The 19,911-nt window shown below is 46.9% G+C and overlaps 1 protein-coding gene across 1 annotated transcript in view; it reads right to left on the bottom strand.

The window, feature by feature from the left end:
* The window catches only part of LOC137316335 (NACHT, LRR and PYD domains-containing protein 3-like), a 302,370-nt gene that overhangs the window by 272,525 nt on the left and 9,934 nt on the right, over nucleotides 1-19,911 (bottom strand). The window contains exon 7 of the mRNA XM_067980401.1: nucleotides 19,730-19,900. Within this exon, the coding sequence (XP_067836502.1) occupies nucleotides 19,730-19,900 (171 nt within the window). The remainder of the gene's footprint in view (nucleotides 1-19,729; nucleotides 19,901-19,911) is intronic.

Here is a 19,911-nt window from a genome sequence, read left to right as displayed (position 1 = left end):
GTCCCAGTCAAGGAAGAGATAGTGGAGGATGTACTAAAAAGTTTGGCAGTACTTAAAGTAGAAAAGCCACGCGGTCAAGGTTGGATGCATTCTGGGTTGTTGTGGGAAGTAAGGGTGGAAATATCAGAGGTTATAGCCACAATCTTTCAATCCTCCTTGGATATGGGGATGGTGCCAGAGGACTGGCCAGTTGCAAATGTTATACTCCTGTTCAAAATAGGGGAGAAGGATAAACCTGGTAACGACAGGCCAGTCAGCCTAACGTCGGTGGTGGGGAAACTTTTATCGGCAATAATCTGGGACAAAATTAATCGTCACTTGGAAAAACATGCTTTAATAAACGACAGTCAGCTCGGATTTCATAATGTCAAATCATGTTTGATAAACTTGATTGAGTAATTTGATGAAGTAATAAATAGGGTTGATGGTGTTCGTGCAGTTATGTTTGTTTACATGAATTTTCAAAGTACCACGTTATAGATGAGTTGGCAACATTGATGCCCTTGGGATTAACGGGACAGTGGCAGCGTGGATATGAAATTGGCTAAGGGACAGAAAGCAGAGAGTAGTTGTGAACGGTTATTTTTCAGGCTGGAGGGAAGTATACAGTGGTGTTCCCCAGGGGTCGGTATTAGGACCATTGATCTTTTTGATATATATTAATGACCTGGACTTGGTTATCGGGGTATAATTTTAAAATTTGCAGATGGCACAAAACTCGGAAATGTAGTAAACAATGTGGAGGATAAGAACAGCCAAATAGAAGATGAAATTTAACACAGAGAACTGTGAAATGATACATTTTGATAGGAAGAATAAGGCGAGGAAATCTAAACAAAATGGTACCTTTTTGGAGGGGGTGCAGGAACAGAGAGAACTCGGGGTGTACGTACACACATCTTTGAAGGTGGCAAGGCAAGTTGAAAAGGCTGTTAAAAAAGCACACGGGACCCTTGATTTATCAAAATAGGCACAGAATACAAAAGGAAGGAAGTGACGCTAAACTTTTATAAATCACTGGTGAGGCCCCAGCTGGAGGATTGAGTCTAATCCTGGGCTCCACTTTAGGAACAATGTCAAGGCTTTAGGGGCAGTGCAGTGGAGATTTACTAGAATGGTACCAGGGATACTTCAGTGAAGCGGGGAGACTGGAGAACCTGGGGTTGTTCTGTTAGACCAGAGAAGGTTAAGATGAGATTTAAAAGATGTGTTCAAATTCACAAATGCTTATGATCGAGTAAAAGAGTAAAAAGGGGTTCATGGGGTTGGAGGTAATATATTAGCATGGTTAGAGGGTTGGTTCACGGACAGAAAACAGAGAGTCGTGATAAACGGGTCATATTCAGGTTGGCAGGCTGTAACTAGTGGGGTACTGCAAAGATCCCTGTTTGGGCCTCAGCTTTTTACAGTCCATATTAAAACTTAGATGAAGGAACCGAGTGTAATGTATCCAGGTTTGCTGACGATACAAAGCTAGGTGGGAAAATAAGATGTGAGGACGACACAAAGTGTCTGCTAAGGGATATAAACAGGTTAAATGAGTGAGCAAGTAGATGATTAATTGGAGACATGACATGTGTTGAGTGGAGCAGGCTTGGAAGGAACAGGTGACTTTAGACCTATGGTTACCAAAGCTCTCAACAACCGAGGGTTTTCCTCGCCTCATGCCTGGGTCTGATGGAGACTAATTGATGGGGATTGATTGCTATTATTAGACCAAAACTCGGTTCTCACTGTGTTGTGTGACTACCAGGAAGGTAGACGGCGAGGAAGATGTATATTAATCTTTCATCTAGCAATTCCGATGTTCTTATGTATGTTCGTCTGCAAAACCAATGCCTCGAGTCGCGCTTCTCCAACATGGCGGGGTGGGGTGGAGGGGTGGGGCGGTTGCTGTAGTGGAAGGAAGAGGCTCTGGGTTTGGTTTCCCTCTATCAGATCCAAGCATTTACACCAAACATTGGACTTAAAGCTTCCCAGATTGTTGCTGGTATCACAACTTTATTGCTGGGGTCCCCAGTGATTCTCAAAGTGTGCCCGCAAAACTGATAGCGACTTTTTAGTTTTTTGCTGTCCTCTTTGGAGTCGGAGCTGCCGAAATGCTTCTTTTCCTGCTGTGTTTGCATTATCATCTCTCAGCTCACTCTGCAATGCTTTGATCCTGGTTGACCCTCTGCAATCTCCAGGTAGGTTTAGTCCAGGGATCTGGATGTGAGCCTGTCTCGGTTTCAGCTTTAGGTGCGTGCAGTCCGCTTGTCCTACAGTGGATGAAACAATACAGACTCTGATCTGGAAACACCATAAACTTTAGTTAATTAGTCACCCTTCTCTCCCCTCTTCCCCAACACGTTTGATAAAGACACATTAACACAATATTCAAGAATTTTTGCAAAATCCTCATTCCGAAAGTGAACAAATAAAGTCAGTTTGCAGACAGCCGAAACTGTGGGCCTTTATCTTAAGGCAGGGACGGTATTTGCCTTGCACTGCGACTGTTCTTTTTGTAAGATTACTCCCTTCGATCCAGAGCTGCTCTGCTTACAATCCCAGCAGAAGAACTGTTGCTGCGAACCGTGGTATCATCTACCCAACCTGGGCCGGGTCGGTAAGCAGCCTTTCTCTGCCGCCCACTCTTTACCTGTTTCATGTTCTTCACCTGTCCCACCAGCTGCACTGATCTGTAACTGCCTTTTCCCACTGTGCTGATGACCAGTCACTGCTCCATAAGGCTCACTGCCAGGGGGACTATGTGATAGGCCGCGGACTCTCGGCGATTTGTTGTGCAGTGTCTTTATTCATTTCTGATCTGACTCGAGTTACAACGAATCGGTGGGGAACAGTCCAGATTCCAAACACGTCTTCCCCACTAAATGATACCGGCAGGACCTGTGCGATCACTAATTACCGTCACTCGATCTGTTCAGGGCTCCGTTTAATTGCACAGCCCAAACGCTGCACTGTTTTAAGGTCAGCAACATTTCAAATTACCATCAGCACAGAGCACCTAAAACGGATGCCTTTGGCCCGGACGGTTTAATTGTTTTTTTAATCTAAAAAATGAACATGGAAATCAACTTATTTGCCAATAACCAACTGCAAATATTCAATTCTCGCCTTTGGGTTAATTTCTACCAGCCGGAAAACTGTTTCCAAACGATGCCCTATCGGAGTGCTTGGAAATCCCTGATTCAACAAAGCACCACCTGGAGGGTGGGGAAAAGCGTCTTTTGCTTCGGGAGCCAGGCTTTGGTCACCCTCATTTATGTAGTAAGAAGATCCCTAAATATCAGCTAATTCAGCAATTGAAAAAGATTCATTCTTGGATTGAGAAGTGACAATGCACAGACTGAAGGAACAGAGTAACAAGAGTAGGTCGTTTAGCCCCTCGAGCCTGTTCCTCCATTCAATGAGATCATGGCTGATCTGTGACCTAACTCCATATATCCGCCTTAGCCCCATATCCCTTGACACCCATAGTTAACAAAAATCAATCAAACTTAGAATTTAAATTAACAATTGAGCTTCCATCTACTGCCTTTGCGGAAGAGTTCCAAACTTCTACAGCCCTTTGCGTGTCGAATTGTTTCCTAACTTCATTCCTGAATGTCCTGGCTCTAATTTGAGGGCAATGTCCCCTTGTCATAGTAACCAACGCAGCAGAAATGGCTTCTCTATATCTACCCGATCAGTTCCCATTAATATCTTAAAAACTTCGATTACATCACCCCTTAATCTCCAGGGAATACAGCCCTAGTTTGTGTAATCTCTTCTCGTAATATAACACTTGGAATCCAAATATAATTCTCGTAAATCAAAAGGAAAATACTGCGAATGCTGGAAATCTGAAATAGAAACAGAGAATGCTGGAAATCCTCAGCAAGTCAGGCCGCATCTGTGGAGAAAGAAACAGAATTAACATTTCAAGTCGAAGACCTTTCGTCAGAAATCATTCTAGCAAATCTGCATTGCACTCCCTTCAAGTCCAATGTATACTTCCTAAGGTGCGGTTCCCAGAAGTGAACACAGTACTCCATGTGTGGTCAAACCAAGGCTTTGTATAGCTATAGCATAATTTCTATTCCCTTGTATTCTAGTCCTCTAGATATAAAGGCCAGCATTCCTTTAGACTTTTTGGTTATTTTCTGTACCTGCCCATGCCATTTAAATGATCTATGTACATGGAACCCTAAGACTCTTTGGACCTCCACTGTTTCGAGCTTTTCACCATTTGGAAAGTACACTGATCTACCCTGTTTATGTCCAAAGTGGATGACATCACACATGCCTACAGTGAAATCCATTTGCCATAGTTTTGCTCATTCACTTAGTCTAATACTATCTTTCTGGAATGTTATGCTTCCATCTACACTGCTTAAAATGCAGCCTATCTTTTTGTCATTGGCAAACTTGGATGCATGGCTCTCTATCTGTTATCTAAGTCATTAATAAATGCAGTGAATAGTTGAGGCCCCAACACAGATCCCTGTGGGACACCACTTGTCACATCCTGCCAATTTGAGCCATTACCCCTTCTCTCTGTTTCGTGCCGCTCAGCCAATTTCCTAATCAGGACAATAATTGCCTTCAATTCCATGAGCTTCAAGTTTAGATAATGTCACTTATGAGCGACTTTATCGAGTGCCTTCTGTATGACCATATAATCAACATCCATAGATATTCCCTGCCCTCTACTTAAGTCACTTCTTCAAAAATTTCAAACAGGTTCGTCATGCATGACCTACCCTTTACAAATCCATGCTGGCTCTCTCTGATCAGCTGAAAATTTTCAAGGTGTTCAGCCACTCTATCGTTAATTATAGACTCTAGTGCTTTCCCGACAACAGATGTTAGGCTAACTGATCTATAACTCCCTGGTTTCCCTCTCACCTTACTTAAATAACGGAGTGGCATGTACAATTTTCCAATCTGAGGAACAATTCCTGAATCTAGAGAATTTTGGGAGAGAATAGTTCGAGCTTCTGCAATGTTCTCACCTACTTTCTTTAAAACACTGGGGTGGAAACCATCTGATTCTGAGGAATTGTCACTCTTTAGTGCCATTATCATCTTCATTATTGTTAATTTGCTTGCGTTAATTATGGTGAGTCCCGTCCCTGATTTAAAATTAGTTTCCTTAGCGCATCCGGCATGTTATCCTCTTTCTGATGCAATGTAATGATTTAACATGCCCACCATTTCCTTATTTTCAATTACAATATCATCATTATCAGTTTTTAAATGGCCCAAGTTGATCCAGATCACCCTCTTTTTCCTCGTATAATTTTTTTATAAATTGTGTTCATTTTGATATCTGTTGCAAGTTTTTTTCATATTCCCTTTTTGTAGCTCTTTATTGCCTGTTTTGTCACCCTTTACTGTTCTTTCTATCTCTCGCCAGGATCGGTGCTATATTTGCATTTTTGTATGCTTTATCTTTTAGTTTTATGTTGTCACTTACCTCTTTTGTCGTCCATGGCTTCTTTTCTTTTTGGCAAGTAGAGCTCTCCCCCTTAGAGGTATAAACTGGTTTTGTCTCACGTTCAGTTCTTCTTTGAACACCACCCACTGATCTTCTGTCGTTTTTCCCATTAAGGGATTTTCCCAGTTTACTGTGCACACTCCCTGCCTCATCTCGGTGAAGTTGGCCTCACCTAAATTTACAATCTCAGTAGCTGTTACTGGTTTTTCCCTTTCAAGCACAAAGTTGAACTCGATCATATTATGATCGGTATTCGATAGATGTTCTCGCATTATTAGGCTGTTAAATAAACTTAGCTCATTACTCATTATTAAATCTAAAATGGCCTGCCGTCTTGTTAGTTCTGGGACATATTGTTGCATAAAGCTGTCCCGAACACACTCAAGAAATTCGCTACCGGGAAGAAGCAGAGAAAGGGAGAAATAGAGGTGAGAGTAATAAAGGAGGGAGCCAACGTGAGAGACAACTAGAGGATAGGGGAGGAAAGAGGGAGAATGAAAACTAAGAACTGGGGAATTAAGAAGCGAAAGAGATTGAGAGAAGGGAACCAGGAGGATGAGAGAGAGCGCGAGAATGAGAGAGGGGAATCGGGCATATAAACGGAAGGTAGAGAATGAGAGAGGGAAACCAGTCGGATAAAGGGGAGAAAGGGAAAAACAGAAGAGAACTAGGTGGATAAAAGGGAGAGAGAGAATAGGAGAGGAGAACGGGAGGATAATGGGAAGAGAAGGAATGAGAGAGCGGAAACAGAGTGATATAGGGGAGAAGGGGAAGACGAGAGGGGAACTACGTGGATAAATGGGAGAGAGAATGAGAGAGGGGAACTAGGCATCTAAAAGGGAGAATGGGAGAGGAGGCCGAGGAGGATAAAGGGGAGAAAGAATAAGAGGAGAATTGAGGGATAAAGGAGCAAGAGAATGATAGGAAAACCCAGGGAAAAAGGGGAGTGAGAAAGAATGAGACGAGAACCGAGGGATAAAGGGGAGTGAGAATGATCGGAAAACCGAGGGATAAAGGGGAGAGAGAGAATGAGAGGAGAATCGAGGGATAAAGGAGACAGATAGATAATAGGAGAGGAGACCCACAGTCATACAATCATAAAGAGGGAATGAAAATGAATGAACCTATAGTTTCCTCGGCGCTGCTCCCACTCCACCACCGTAACTTCAGTGTAAATGTGGCAGAAACCCCATTTACCTGTGTAAATAATACGTGCACTTTTGACAAAGTTACAGCGACAGAGCTGCAGCAGCTCTGAGTGTGTGGTTCAAACTCAGATTTGCCATTTGTAACACGCAGATTCTGTAACTGAACAAGAAATTGGTTTAAAATTAAATAGAACGTTGCCTTCAAATTCTGTATTGGAATCCTTCATATTTGTAAAGAAAACTGCTTCATGACGAACAGAAAATTCAACCTCGGGCTTTACAGAGCCAATGTAGCAGCTCTAAGTCGAGCAATGCAGATAACGGAAGCAATAAAGGCGATTGCTGCCTACAAAGTTTACAAATGGAGTGAGAAAACTACTTTACAAATTCTCAGTGCCCCTCAGTGATATGAAACACTTTTCATTAAAGATTACCTGAGACTGTCAAAACATTCTCGCCAGTTGCTCCCACTGTGCATAGCCTCCCGTTTTAACTGGTCACAGTCTCGTCAGATTGCAACACTCTCACATGTTGCCCTCCTGTTGTGACAGTGGGATGAGATTTATCAGCTGGTCTTCCGGGTTAGGACGATTCCTTAGGGTGGTGACCTCCACTCACTTGGTATCTTGCACTGGGACATCCAATACTTCCTGTGACATATTGGGTTGAGAAGGCTCAGTGGTGGTGCTCTGTTCTATTGATAGTACCTTCCTGTATCTCTGCTCATTTCGGGGAGTTGTTATCAGCTCTGACCTCTGCTTATTATGTATAAAAAAAAACATCAGTGATCATCCCTGGTAATCCCATCTTTGCGACCCCTCTGTAGTCCATTAACATCCGTGTCTCCTTCATTACCTCACCACTTCACTCGAACTTTTCTTGAAGGAGATAGCCGGGTAATTTGAGTGGGAGTCTGTTCCATTCAGCCTGTGCTTTTCAGTAACAATCAGTTCAGCTCCTGTGTTCCTGCTCATCATAACTTAGAGCCCTAAACTCTGGAAACATCCTTGGAGTTCGCCTCAACCTTGCCCATTTCGTCATTGGAAATATCAGTGGCCAGAACTGGAGACAATGTTCCAAATGCGTCGTCACTAGAGATCTATCTAAGGTTCGAATGACGTGCGTCAACGCATGTCCTTGAGATACACCCCGCACTTGAGTAACATTGTCTCTGGTGTAGCACTGCCTCAGTCAGGGGTCAGAGTGTCCTGTGGATGTATCGGCTGTTGCACAACAGTAACTGGGCTTCCCAACCCTGTGTGCCAGAGGCAAATGCTGCAGGGAGCAGAAGGGAAAATGGGATCCTAAAGAGGATGCCTTCAGCTCAGGCTACCCAGGGACCGGGGCTACAGTGAAACTATACATGCACAGTGGCTACAGAGAACTGCATAGAGAGAGGGGTTGCAGTGGAACTACATAAGGAGAGGGGCCACAGTGGAACTACATAGGGAGAGAGGGTACATAAGAACTACATAGGGAGAGGGGCTACAGTGGAACTACACAGGGAGAGGGGCTGCAGTGGGAATACTTTTGGAGAGGGGTTAGGGTGGAACTACATCTGAAGAGGGGCTAAATTGGGAATACATATGGCGAGCAGCCACAGTGGAACAACACAGAGAAAGGGGGTACAGTGGAACGACATATGAAGAGAGGCAATAGTGGAACGATATAAGGGGAGGGGCTACACCTGTTACTACATAGGGAGAGGGGTTAAAGTGGAAATACATAGGGAGAGGGGCAACAGTGAGACTTGTTTTATTCGTTCAAGGGATGTGGGCGTCGCTGGCCAGAGCAGAATTTATTGCCCACCCCTAAATGCCCTTGAGAAGTTGGTGGTGAGCCGCCTTCTTGAAGCGCTGCAGTCCGTGTGGTGGAGTTCCAGGATTTTGACCCAGCGACGATGAAGGAATGGCGATATATTTCCAAGTCGGGATGGTGCGTTACTTGGAGGAGAACCTGCAGGTCGTGTTGTTCCCATGTGCCTGCTGCCCTTGTCCTTCTAGGTGGTAGAGGTCGCGGGTTTGGGAGGTGCTGTCGAAGAAGCCTTGGCGAGTTGCTGCAGTGCATCCTGAGGATGGTACACACTGCAGCCACTGTGCGCCGGTGGTGAAGGGAGTGAATGTTTAGGGTGGTGGATGGGGTGCCAATCAAGCGGGCTGCTTTGTCCTGGATGGTGTCGAGCTTCTTGAGTGTTATTGGAGCTGCACTGATCCAGGCAAGTGGAGAGTATTCCATCACACTCCTGACTTGTGCCTTGTAGATGGTGGAAAGGCTTTTGGGAGTCAGGAGGTGAGGTATTCACCGCAGAATACCCAGCCTCTGACCTGCTCTTGTGGCCACAATATTTATGTGGCTGGTCCAGTTAAGTTTTTGATCAATGGTGACCGCCAGGATGTTGATGGTGGGGGATTCGGCGATGGTAATGCAGTTTAATGTCAATGGGATATGGTTAGATTCTCTCTTGTTGGAGATAGACATTGCCTGGCACTTGTCTGGTTTCAATGTTACTTGCCACTTATGAGCCCAAGCCTGAATGTTGTCTAGGTCTTGCTGCATGCGGGCTCGAACTGCTTCATTATTTGAGGGGTTGCGAATGGAACTGAACACTCTGCAGTCATCAGCGAACATCCCCATTCCTGACCTTATGATGGAGGAACGGTCATTGATGAAGCAGCTGAAGATGGTTGGGCCTAGGACACTGCCCTGAGGAACTCCTGCAGCAATGTCCTGGGGCTGAGATGATTGGCCTCCAACAGCCATGACCATCTTCCTTTGTGTTCGGTATGACTCCAGCCATTGGGGAGTTTTCCCCCTGATACCCATTGACTTCAATTTTACTCGGGCTCCTTGGTGCCACACTCGGTCAAATGCTGCTTTATGTCAAGGACAGTTACTCTCACCTCACCTCTGGAATTCAGTTCTTTTGTACGTGTTTGGACCAAGGCTGGAATGAGGTCTGGAGCCTAGTGCTCCTGGCGGAACCCAAACTGAGCATCGGTGAGCAGGCTATTGGTGAGTAAGTGCCGCTTGATAGCAATTTCGACGACAACTTCCATCACTTAGCTGATGATTGAGAGTAGACTGATGGGGCGGTACTTGGCTGATTTGATTTGTCCTGCTTTTTGTGGACAGGACATACCTTGGCAACTTTCCACATTGTTGGGTAGATGCCAGTGTTGTAGCTGTACTGGAAGAGTTTTGCTAGAGGCGCGGCTAATTCTGGAGCACAAGACTTCACCACTCAGTCGGGATGTTATCAGGGCCCATAGCCTTTTCTTTATCCAGTGCACTCAGCTGTTTCTTGATGTCACGTGGAGTGAATCGAACTGGCTGAAGACTGGCTTCTGTGATGGTGGGGATATCGGGAGGAGGCCGAGATGGATCATCCACTCGGCACTTCTGGCTGAAGATGTTTGCAAACACCTCAGCATTGTCTGATGCACTCACGTGCTGGACTCTGCCATCATTGAGGATGGGGATGTTTACAGAACCTTTGATGTCGTTAGTTGTTTAATTGTCCACCACCATTCAGGACTGGATGTGGCAGGACTGCAGAGCTTTGATCTGAGCCGTTGGTTTTGGAATCGCTTTGCTCTGTCGAAAGCATGTTGATTCCGATGTTGAGCATGCATGTAGTCCTGTGTTTTAGCTTCACCAGATTGTTACCTCATTTTTAGGTACGCCTGGTGCTGCTCCTGGCATGCTATTCTCCACTCCTCATTGAACCAGGGTTGATTCCCTTGCTTGTTGGTAATGGTAAAGTGAGGAATATGCTGGGCCATGAGGTTACAGATTAAGCTGGAGTACAAATCTGCTGCGGCTGATGGCCCACAGCGGCTCATGGATGCCCAGTTTTGAGCTGCTCGATCTATTCTCAATCTATCCCATTTAGCACGGTGGTAGTGCCACACAGCTCGTTGGATGGTGTCTTCAGTGCGAAGACGGGACTTCGTCTCCACGAGGACTCTGCGGCGGTCGCTCCTACCAGTACTGTCATGGACAGATGCATCTGCGACTGGTAGATTGGTGAGGAACGAGGTCAAGTAGGTTTTGCCCTCGTGTTGGTTCGCTCACCACCTGCCGCAGGCCCAGTTTGGCAGCTGTGGCCTTCAGGACTTGGCCAGCTCGGTCAGTCGTGGTGCTAACGAGCCACTCTTGGTGATGGACATTGAAGTCCCCACCCAGAGTACATTCTTGCTACCCTCAGTGCTTCCTCCAAGTGGTGCTCAACATGGAGGAGGACTGATTCATCAGCTGAGGGAGGACGGTAGGTGCTAATCAGCAGGAGGTTTCTTTGCCCATATTTGACTTGATGCCATGAGATTTCATGGGGTCCAGAGTCAATGTTGAGGACCCCCAGGGTCACTCCCTCCTGACTGTATATCACTGTACCGCCACCTCTGGTGGGTCTGTCCTGCCGGTGGGACAGGACATACCCAGGGATGGTGATTGAAGAGGTCTGGGACGTTGGCTGAAAGGTATGATTCTGTGAGCATGGCTATGTCAGGCTGTTGCATGACTCGTCTGTGGGACAGCTCTCCCAATTTTGGCACAAGTCCCCAGATGTTAGTGAGGAGAACTTTGCAGGGTCGACTGGGCTTGTTTTGCCTTTGTCCTCTCCAGTGCCCTTGTGGTCTGATGCCGGGTGGTCCATCCAATTTTATTCTTATTGTGACTTTTTTTTAAGCGAGATTTTACAACTGAGTGGCTTGCTCGGCTATTTCCTTCTGGGATCCCTATGTGTACTCTGGGATCGCTCTGCGGTTACTAGGTGCACCCGGAATCCCTGGGTGGACTCTGGGATCAATCTAGCGTGACTGGGTGAATTCCGGGATCTCTCTGATGTGACTGGGTTCACTCTGGGATGCTGCGAGCACTTTGGGATCGCGTTAGGGTGACTGGATGCACTCTGGGATCCCTGGGTGCACCCTGGATCACTCTGTGGTGACTAGGTACACTCTTTGGTCACTGCGGGTTCACTGGGCCGTTCTGGGTTCACTGTCGTATCACTGTAGACGCTCTGCGTGGTAATTTCCGCCATTTTGTCCAAGATTCCTGAGAACTTGCCGCCATTTTGTCCAAGATGACTGCCGTACTTGCCGCCATATTGTCCAAGATAGCCACTGTTCTTGCCACCATTTTTCCAAGATGGCTGCCGTACTCAGCCATTTTGTCCAAGATGTTCGCCGTTCTTGCCACCATTATGTCCCAAAGGGCCGCCGTACTTGCACTCACCCTGAGATCACTGTGTGGTGACTGGGTGCATTCTGGGATCCCTGCGTGCACTGTGAGATCAAACTGCGGTCACTGGGTGCATTTTGGAATCCTTGGGCACGATCTGGGATCAGTCTGAGATGACCGCTGCACTCTGGGATCCATGGGTGCAGTCAGGGATCGCTCTGAGATCACTCAGTGCAACTCTTGGTTCAGTCTGGGTTGACTGGGTGTACTTCGGGATTCCTGGGAGCACTCGGGTATCACTCTAGAGTGAATGCATGCATTCTGCGATCACAGGGTGCACACTGGGATCACTCTGGTGAGACTGGGTGCACTCTGGGATACCTTGGTGCACTTTGGATCACTCTGGGATCAATGAGTGCGAATCTGGATTAAATGTGGGGTCACTTGGACGTTCTGGGGTCACTGTGGGATCACTGGGGACAGTCTGCGTGGTATTTGCCGCCATTTTGACCAAGATGGCTGCCGTACATGCCGCCATTTGTTCCAATATGGCCTCCGTACTTACTGCCATTTTGTCCACGATGGTCGCTGTACTTGATGCCATCTTTTCCAAGATGGCTGCCGTACTTGCCCACATGCCGGCCATGTGTAATATTCTGTGATCCCTGCGTGCACTCTGGGATCACTGTGGGTTGACTGGATTTAATCTGGGATCCCCGGACGCAATCTGGTATCAGTCTGAGATCCCTGGGTGCACTCTTGGATCCCTGGCTGCATTCTGGGATCACTGGGTGCGACTCTGGGTTACCTCTGGGGTCACTGGGACATTGTGAGTTCACTGTGAGGTCACTGAGGACAATCTGCGCGGTACTTGACACCATTTTGAACAAGAAGGTTGCCGTATTTGCGGCACTTTTGGCCAAGATGGCAGCCCTATTGCCATCATTTTGTCCAACGTGGCTGTCGTACTTGCCCCCATGTTGGCTGTGTGTAAATACTCTGGGAAATCTCTGAGCTGACTGGATGCACTCTGGGATCCCAGGGTGCACTCTGGGATCACTCAGAAGTGATTGGGTGCACTCTGGGTTCACTGTTGTTTTATTGGGACATTATGGGTTCACTGTGGGATTACTGGGACACTCTGTACGGTACTTTCCGCTATTTTGTCCAAGATGACTGCTGTACTTGCCGTCACTTTGCCCAAAATGGCCGACTATTTGCTGCAATTTTGTCCAAGATGGCGGCCGTACTTACCGCTATTTTGACCAAGATGGTTGCCCTACTTTCTGCCATGCTGGACCTTGCGTAGCACACATATACATAATATATGTATTATATATATTACACATACAAGCTGTTGTTCTAGTGGTGGTCTAAACATAAAGACTGCCACTTGGGATCTCTCTGGGATGACTGGCTAAACTTCTGGGACATTGTGGGGTCACTGGGGACAGTTTGCGCGGTATTTTCCGCCATTTTGTCGAAGATGGCCGCCATACTTGCCGCCATTTTCCCAACTGGCTGCCGTATTGCCGCCACATGCTGTCCGTGTGCAGATACACACAAACACACACACACACAAAAAATACAATTTGTTGTTGTTGTAGTAGTCTTTGTGGTATTGGTCTAAATATAAAGACTGCCACTCTGGGATCCCTGGGTGCACTCTGGGTTTATTCTGTGGTGACTGGGTGCACTGAGGGGTCACTGTGATGTCACTGAGACATTCTGCGTTCACTGTGTTATGACTGGGAACAATCCGCGCGGTATTTTCCGCTATTTTTTCCAAGATGCCGCTGTGTGCAAATACACAAAAATATCTTATATAATTAGTCATAGAGTCATAGAGTCAGAGAGTGATACAGCACGGATAGAGGCCCTTTGGCCCATCGTGTCCGCGCCGGCCATCAGCCCTGTCTACTCTAATCCCATATTCCAGCATTTGGTGCGTAGCCTTGTATGCTATGGCATTTCAAGTGCTCATCCAAATGCTTCTTGAATGTTGTGAGGGTTCCTGCCTCCACAACCCTTTCAGGCAGTGAGTTCCAGACTCCAACCACCCTCTGGGTGAAAAAGTTCTTTCTCAAATCCCCTCTAAACCTCCCGCCTTTTACCTTGAATCTATGTCCCCTTGTTATAGAATCCTCAACGAAGGGAAAAAGCTCCTTCGTATCCATCCCATCTGTGCCCCTCATAATTTTGTACACCTCAATCATGTCCCCCCTCAGCCTCCTCTGCTCCAAGGAAAACAAACCCAATCTTCCCAGTCTCTCTTCATAGCTGAAGCGCTCCAGCCCTGGTAACATCCTGGTGAATCTCCTCTGCACCCTCTCCAAAGCGATCACATCCTTCCTGTAGTGTGGCGACCAGAACTGCACACAGTACTCCAGCTGTGGCCTAACCAGTGTTTTATACAGCTCCATCATAATCTCCTTGCTCTTATATTCTATGCCTCGGCTAATAAAGGCAAGTATCCCATATGCCTTCTTTACCACCTTATCTACCTGTTCCGCCGCCTTCAGGGATCTGTGAACTTGCACACCAAGATCCCTCTGACCCTCTGTCTTGCCTAGGGTCCTCCCATTCATTGTGTATTCCCTTGCCTTGTTCGTCCCTCCAAAGTGCATCACCTCGCACTTTTCCGGGTTAAATTCCATTTGCCACTGTTCCGCCCATCTGACCAACCCATCTATATCGTCCTGCAGACTGAGGCTATCCTCCTCGCTATTTACCACCCTACCAATTTTTGTATCATCAGCGAACTTACTGATCACACCTTTTACATTCATATCCAAGTCATTAATGTGGACCACAAACAGCAAGGGACCCAGCACCGATCCCTGTGGTACCCCACTGGCCACAGGCTTCCAGTCACAAAAACAACCTTCGACCATCACCCTCTGCCTTCTGCCACTAAGCCAGTTTTGTATCCAAAGTGCCAAGGCACCCTGGATTCCATGGGCTCGTACCTTCTTGACCAGTCTCCTGTGGGGGACTTTATCGAAGGCCTTACTGAAATCCATGTATACCACATCCACTGCGTTACCCTCATCCACACGCCTAGTCACCCCCTCAAAAAATTCAATCAAATTAGTCAGACATGATCTTCCCTTGACAAAGCCATGTTGACTATCCCTGATTAATCCTTGCTTCTCCAAGTGGAGACTAATTTTGTCCTTCAGAAATTTTTCCAATAATTTTCCTACCACTGATGTTAGGCTCACTGGCCTGTAGTTCCCCGGTTTTTCCCTACTCCCCTTCTTGAATAATGGCATTACATTAGCGGTTCTCCAGTCCTCTGGCACATCCCCTGTGGCCAGAAAGGTTCTGAATATATGTGTCAGAGCCCCCGCAATCTCCTCCTTTGCCTCACACAGTAGCCTGGGATACATTTCGTCCGGGCCTGGGGATTTATCCATTTTTAGGCCTGCTAAAACCGCCAATACCTCCTCCCGCTCGACGTTAATATGTTCGAGTATATCACAGTCCCCCTGCCGTATTTCTATGTCTACATCGTCCTTCTCCATAGTGAAAACAGATGCAAAAAATTCATTTAGAACCCCTCCTACATCTGCCGGCTCCACACACAGATTGCCATTTTTGTCCCTAATGGGCCCTATTTTTCCCTAGTCATCCTCTTACCCTTAATATACTTATAAAACATCTTAGGATTTTCCTTTATTTTGCTCGCCAGTGTTATTTCATGGCCCCTCCTTGATCTCCTAATTTCTTTTTTAAGTATCCCCCTGCACTTTTTGTACTCCTCTGGGGCTTCCTCCGTCTTTAGCCTTTTTTAACTGCCAAAAGCCCTCCTTTTTTTCCGAATCCATTCTCGTATATCCCCTGACATCCAAGATTCCCTGGAGTTCTTGGAACCACCCTTGACCTTTACGGGAACATGTTGCCATTGTATGGTCTCAATCTCCCTTCTGAAAGACTCCCATTGCTCCAATGCGGATTTTCCTACAAGCAGCTGATCCCAATCCATTTTGGCCAGATCCTGCCTTATCCTATTAAAATCGGCCTTCCCCCAATTTAGAACCTTTATTTCCGGCCCCTCCCTGTCCTTTTCCATGACCACCTTAAATCTCACCGAATTATGGTCACTGTCACCAAAGCGCTCACCTACTAGCACTTCTTCCACTTGGCCGGCCACATTCCCTAGAATTAGGTCCAGTACCGCCCCCTCTCTTGTAGGACTTTCTACATGCTGGCTCAAAAAGCTCTCCTGGATGCACGTTAAGAATTTTGTACCCTCTAAGCCTTTTACACTCTGAGTATCCCAGTTAATATTGGGGAAGTTGAAATCCCCCACTATTATTACCCTATTATTTGCACAATTTTCTGAGATTTGCCTACATATCTGTTCCTCTATCTCCCCCTGACTGTTTGGAGGCCTATAGTACACTCCCATCAAAGTGCTTGCCCCGTTTTGTTTTTAAGCTCCACCCATATGGCCTCATTAGAGGAACCTGCTAATATATCATCCCTCCTTCTGGCAGTAATTGATGCTTTAATTAATATTGCGACCCTCCCTCCTCTTATACCTCCCCCTCTGTCTCGCCTGAAGATTCTGTACCCCGGAATATTGAGCTGCCAGTCTTGCCCCTCCCCCAACCATGTCTCTGTGACAGCAACAGTATCATACTCCCATGTGTTTATCAACACCTTCAGTTCATCCACCTTATTCGCAAGACTCCTTGCATTAAAATAGATGCCATTCAGCCTTGCTCTCACATATTTGCCCTGTCTTCCAAGCTGACTTGTTTTTTTCTCTATATTAGAAGTTGATGTAGTCATCGAAGATGTTGTCTAAATATAAAGACTGTCACTCTGGGATCCCTCTGGGCTGCCCATTGCCTCCCCGAGAGGGGAAAGGCCGAGGCCTCCTCCTCCAGAGCGATACCGTTGAAGCCTTCTCCAGAAGGGACCAATCGAGGCCTCCTCCACAGGCTGCACGCAAACAGGGTCCATGTGAGTTCGGTCTGTTTATTGCCCTGGGGTTTAATTTCCTCTCTGGACCCTGGTTTGGGGCCTCGGTTTAACATGTTCCCGTTCGATTGTGACCGTTGTGATTTAACCAGGTTAGAAGAGCCTGGGTTTAAAGTAGCCCGGTCTGCAATGTTATACAAACACGGTAACCCAGTGTGAGACAAACAGGGGCCGAGAGGAGATTAACGTCTGAAACATGAACCCCTGTACTGGCATCTAGGGTTTGTTATAATTTCAAAATTATGCTTGTGTTTCGGGGAGATGGGACAACTTTGAGGGGACAGAGCGGCCATTTGAAGGGTTTTGAGGGAGTAAATAAGGAGAAACTCTTTCCAGTGGCAGGGGGTCGGGAACCAGAGGACACAGATTTAAATAATTGTCAAAAGCATCAGAGGTGACATGAGGAAGGATTATTTTTTTATGCAGCAAGTTGTAATGATCTGCAATTCACTGCCTAAAAGGGAGGTGGAAGCAGATTCAATAGTAACTTTCAAAAGGGAATTAGATAATTCCTAGAAAAGGAAAAATGTGTTGGCCACGAGGAAAGATCAGGGTAGTGGGACTATCTGGTTCACTTTTTAAAAGAGCCGACGCCGGCACGATGGGCCGAATGGCTTCCTTTTGTGATGTACCATTCTGTGATTTTTGAGGCGGTTTCACGGCGGCCATTTTGGGACAGGTGCATGGCGGCCATTTTGCGTTGCATGTCGGGAGACCATTTTGTGGGGTCCCAGCTGAGCTCTTTTGCTCACAGTCCGTCTCACCATTTTGTGTAAACTGCATATCCAGACCCCCCAAGTAACACCCCTCACCACACAACACACACACACCACACACACGATTCACAAGACCAAACAGTCACGTCTGCGATGCCGCTTGGAGGAGGAGGGATTAAATTCCCAGGATCCTTTATTCAATATTTTAAAACACTAACACCATTTAAAAAGAAATAACGAGACCAGGCCTGAGCTGAAGGAAGCGGTGGAGTTTTATTAACACAGCACACAGACAACAACTTACATTTATATTGCACCTTTCTAGTCGGGGCGCTTCACAGGAGCGAATCCTGTTACACCGATTCACACAGGAGGTATTAGGACAAGTGACCAAAAGCTTGGGCAAAGAGGCAGGTTTTAAGGAGCGTCTTAAAGGAGGAGAGAGAGGTGGAGAGGTTTAAGGAGGGTATTCCAGAGCTAAGGGTCCAGGCAGAAAAAGACACGGCCGCCAATGATGGAGCAATGGCAGTGGGGGATGTGTGAGAGGAAAGAATTGGAGGAGGGAAGAGATTTTGGAGGGTTGTAGGGATACTTGTCACAGGGTCTGATTCCTCACTGGGAGGGACACACACTGCACAGAGGGACACTTGTTATCCTGAATACTTCCTGTCTATACTTGACCCAGTGTTCCACTACAGCCCAGACTGAGCCCCACCCTGGGACCTTCCTGTCCGTACATTGACCCAGTGTTCCACTGCAGCCCAGACTGAGCCCCACCCTGGGCCCTTTCTGTCTGTACATTGACCCAGTGTCCCACTGCAGCCAAGACTGAGCCCCACCCTGGGCCGTTCCTCTCTGTACATTGACGCAGTTTCCCACTGCAGCCCAGACTGAGACACACCCTGGGCCCATCCTGTCTGTACATTGATCCAGTGTCCTACTGCAGCCCAGACTGAGCCCCACCCTGGGCCCTTCCTGTCTGCACATTGACCCAGTGTCCCACTGCAGCCCAGACTGAGCCCCACCCTGGGCCCTTCCTGTCTGTACATTGTCCCAGTTTCCCACTGCAGCCCAGACTGAGCTCCACCCTGGGCCCTTCCTGTCTGTACATTGTCCCAGTTTCCCACTGCAGCCCAGACTGAGCCCCACCCTGGGCCCTTCCTGTCTGTACATTGACCCAGTGTCCCACTGCAGCCCAGACTGAGCTCCACCCTGGGCCCTTCCTGTCTGTACATTGACCCAGTGCCCCACTGCAGCCCAGACTGAGCCCCACCCTGGAACCTTCCTGTCTGTACATTGACCCAGTGTCCCATTGGTGACCATCCAGCCCCGGATATCCTGCAGAATCAGCGCTGTGGGACCGGGTGACTGAGTCTCGTGACCCTGTCGCTGGGCCTCTGACGTCAAAATGGGAGACGACGCTCGCTCAGCTCGAGCTGGAAACAGTTGAAGGGCCGTTAGGATTTAAACCTGGAGCGCGGCCGGTTAAAGGGGAGGGGCAGAGAATCGGCCAAAAATGTTCAAAAAATGAGACCAGGAATGTTTATAAATTGAAATGTTCATATAATGAGACCAGGAATGGTTATAAATTGAAATGTTCACACTCCCACTCTCAGTCCGGGTCTGGATTCCCGCAGTGACTCCAGGTGTCTCTTTCCATTTGAACTGAAATGATTCCCCCTCAGCCTGAAACAGATTAAAGATTAAACAGGAAATAAACAGATTGAACAACAGTGTAAATAACAGGGAGACTGGGGTTAATATTTCAATAATAATTACAGACAAATATTACCCATAAAAGGGACCGAATCAAATTGATATTTTATTTCTTACTTTAAACATTAACACAAACACTCACCAGATCCGCTCCAGACTCCTGCGGGTCAGTATGAGGGAGCAGAGAGCGGGGACAGATCGGTCTGTGAAGGAGTTTGATCCAAGGTTCAGATCCGTCAGTGACCGGTTTGTCCTGAGAGCGGAGACAAGATCTTCGGTGCAAGAATCTGTGAGACCGACATCATCCAGACTGTGGATCAGAGAGAGAGAAATAACAGGAATCCGGGGAAATCCCCAGTGTTTATTAATAACACTATTACTGATACTAATAACAATGTACAGTGTTTATTAATAACACTATTACTGATACTAATAATAAAGTGCAGTGTCAGACATCCAGTTATTATAAACGCAATCTCATACAGTCTGATATTTACCGCAGTTTCTGTATTTTACAGTCCGGATTCCTCAGAGCCGCAGACAGTAGTTTCACTCCTGAATCTCCCAGTTTATTATTACTCAGGTCCAGAACCGTCAGTGACCGGTTTATACTGAGAGCGGAGGAGAGATCCTCGCTGCAAGAACCTGTGAGATCGTTATACTGTAACCTGGAGATCAG

The sequence above is a fragment of the Heptranchias perlo genome, unplaced genomic scaffold (assembly GCF_035084215.1).
Source record: "Heptranchias perlo isolate sHepPer1 unplaced genomic scaffold, sHepPer1.hap1 HAP1_SCAFFOLD_59, whole genome shotgun sequence".
Taxonomy (NCBI): Eukaryota; Metazoa; Chordata; class Chondrichthyes; order Hexanchiformes; family Hexanchidae; genus Heptranchias; species Heptranchias perlo.
The sequence above is the reverse complement of the archived record's forward strand: the minus strand, read 5'-3'. Positions and strand labels throughout refer to the sequence as shown.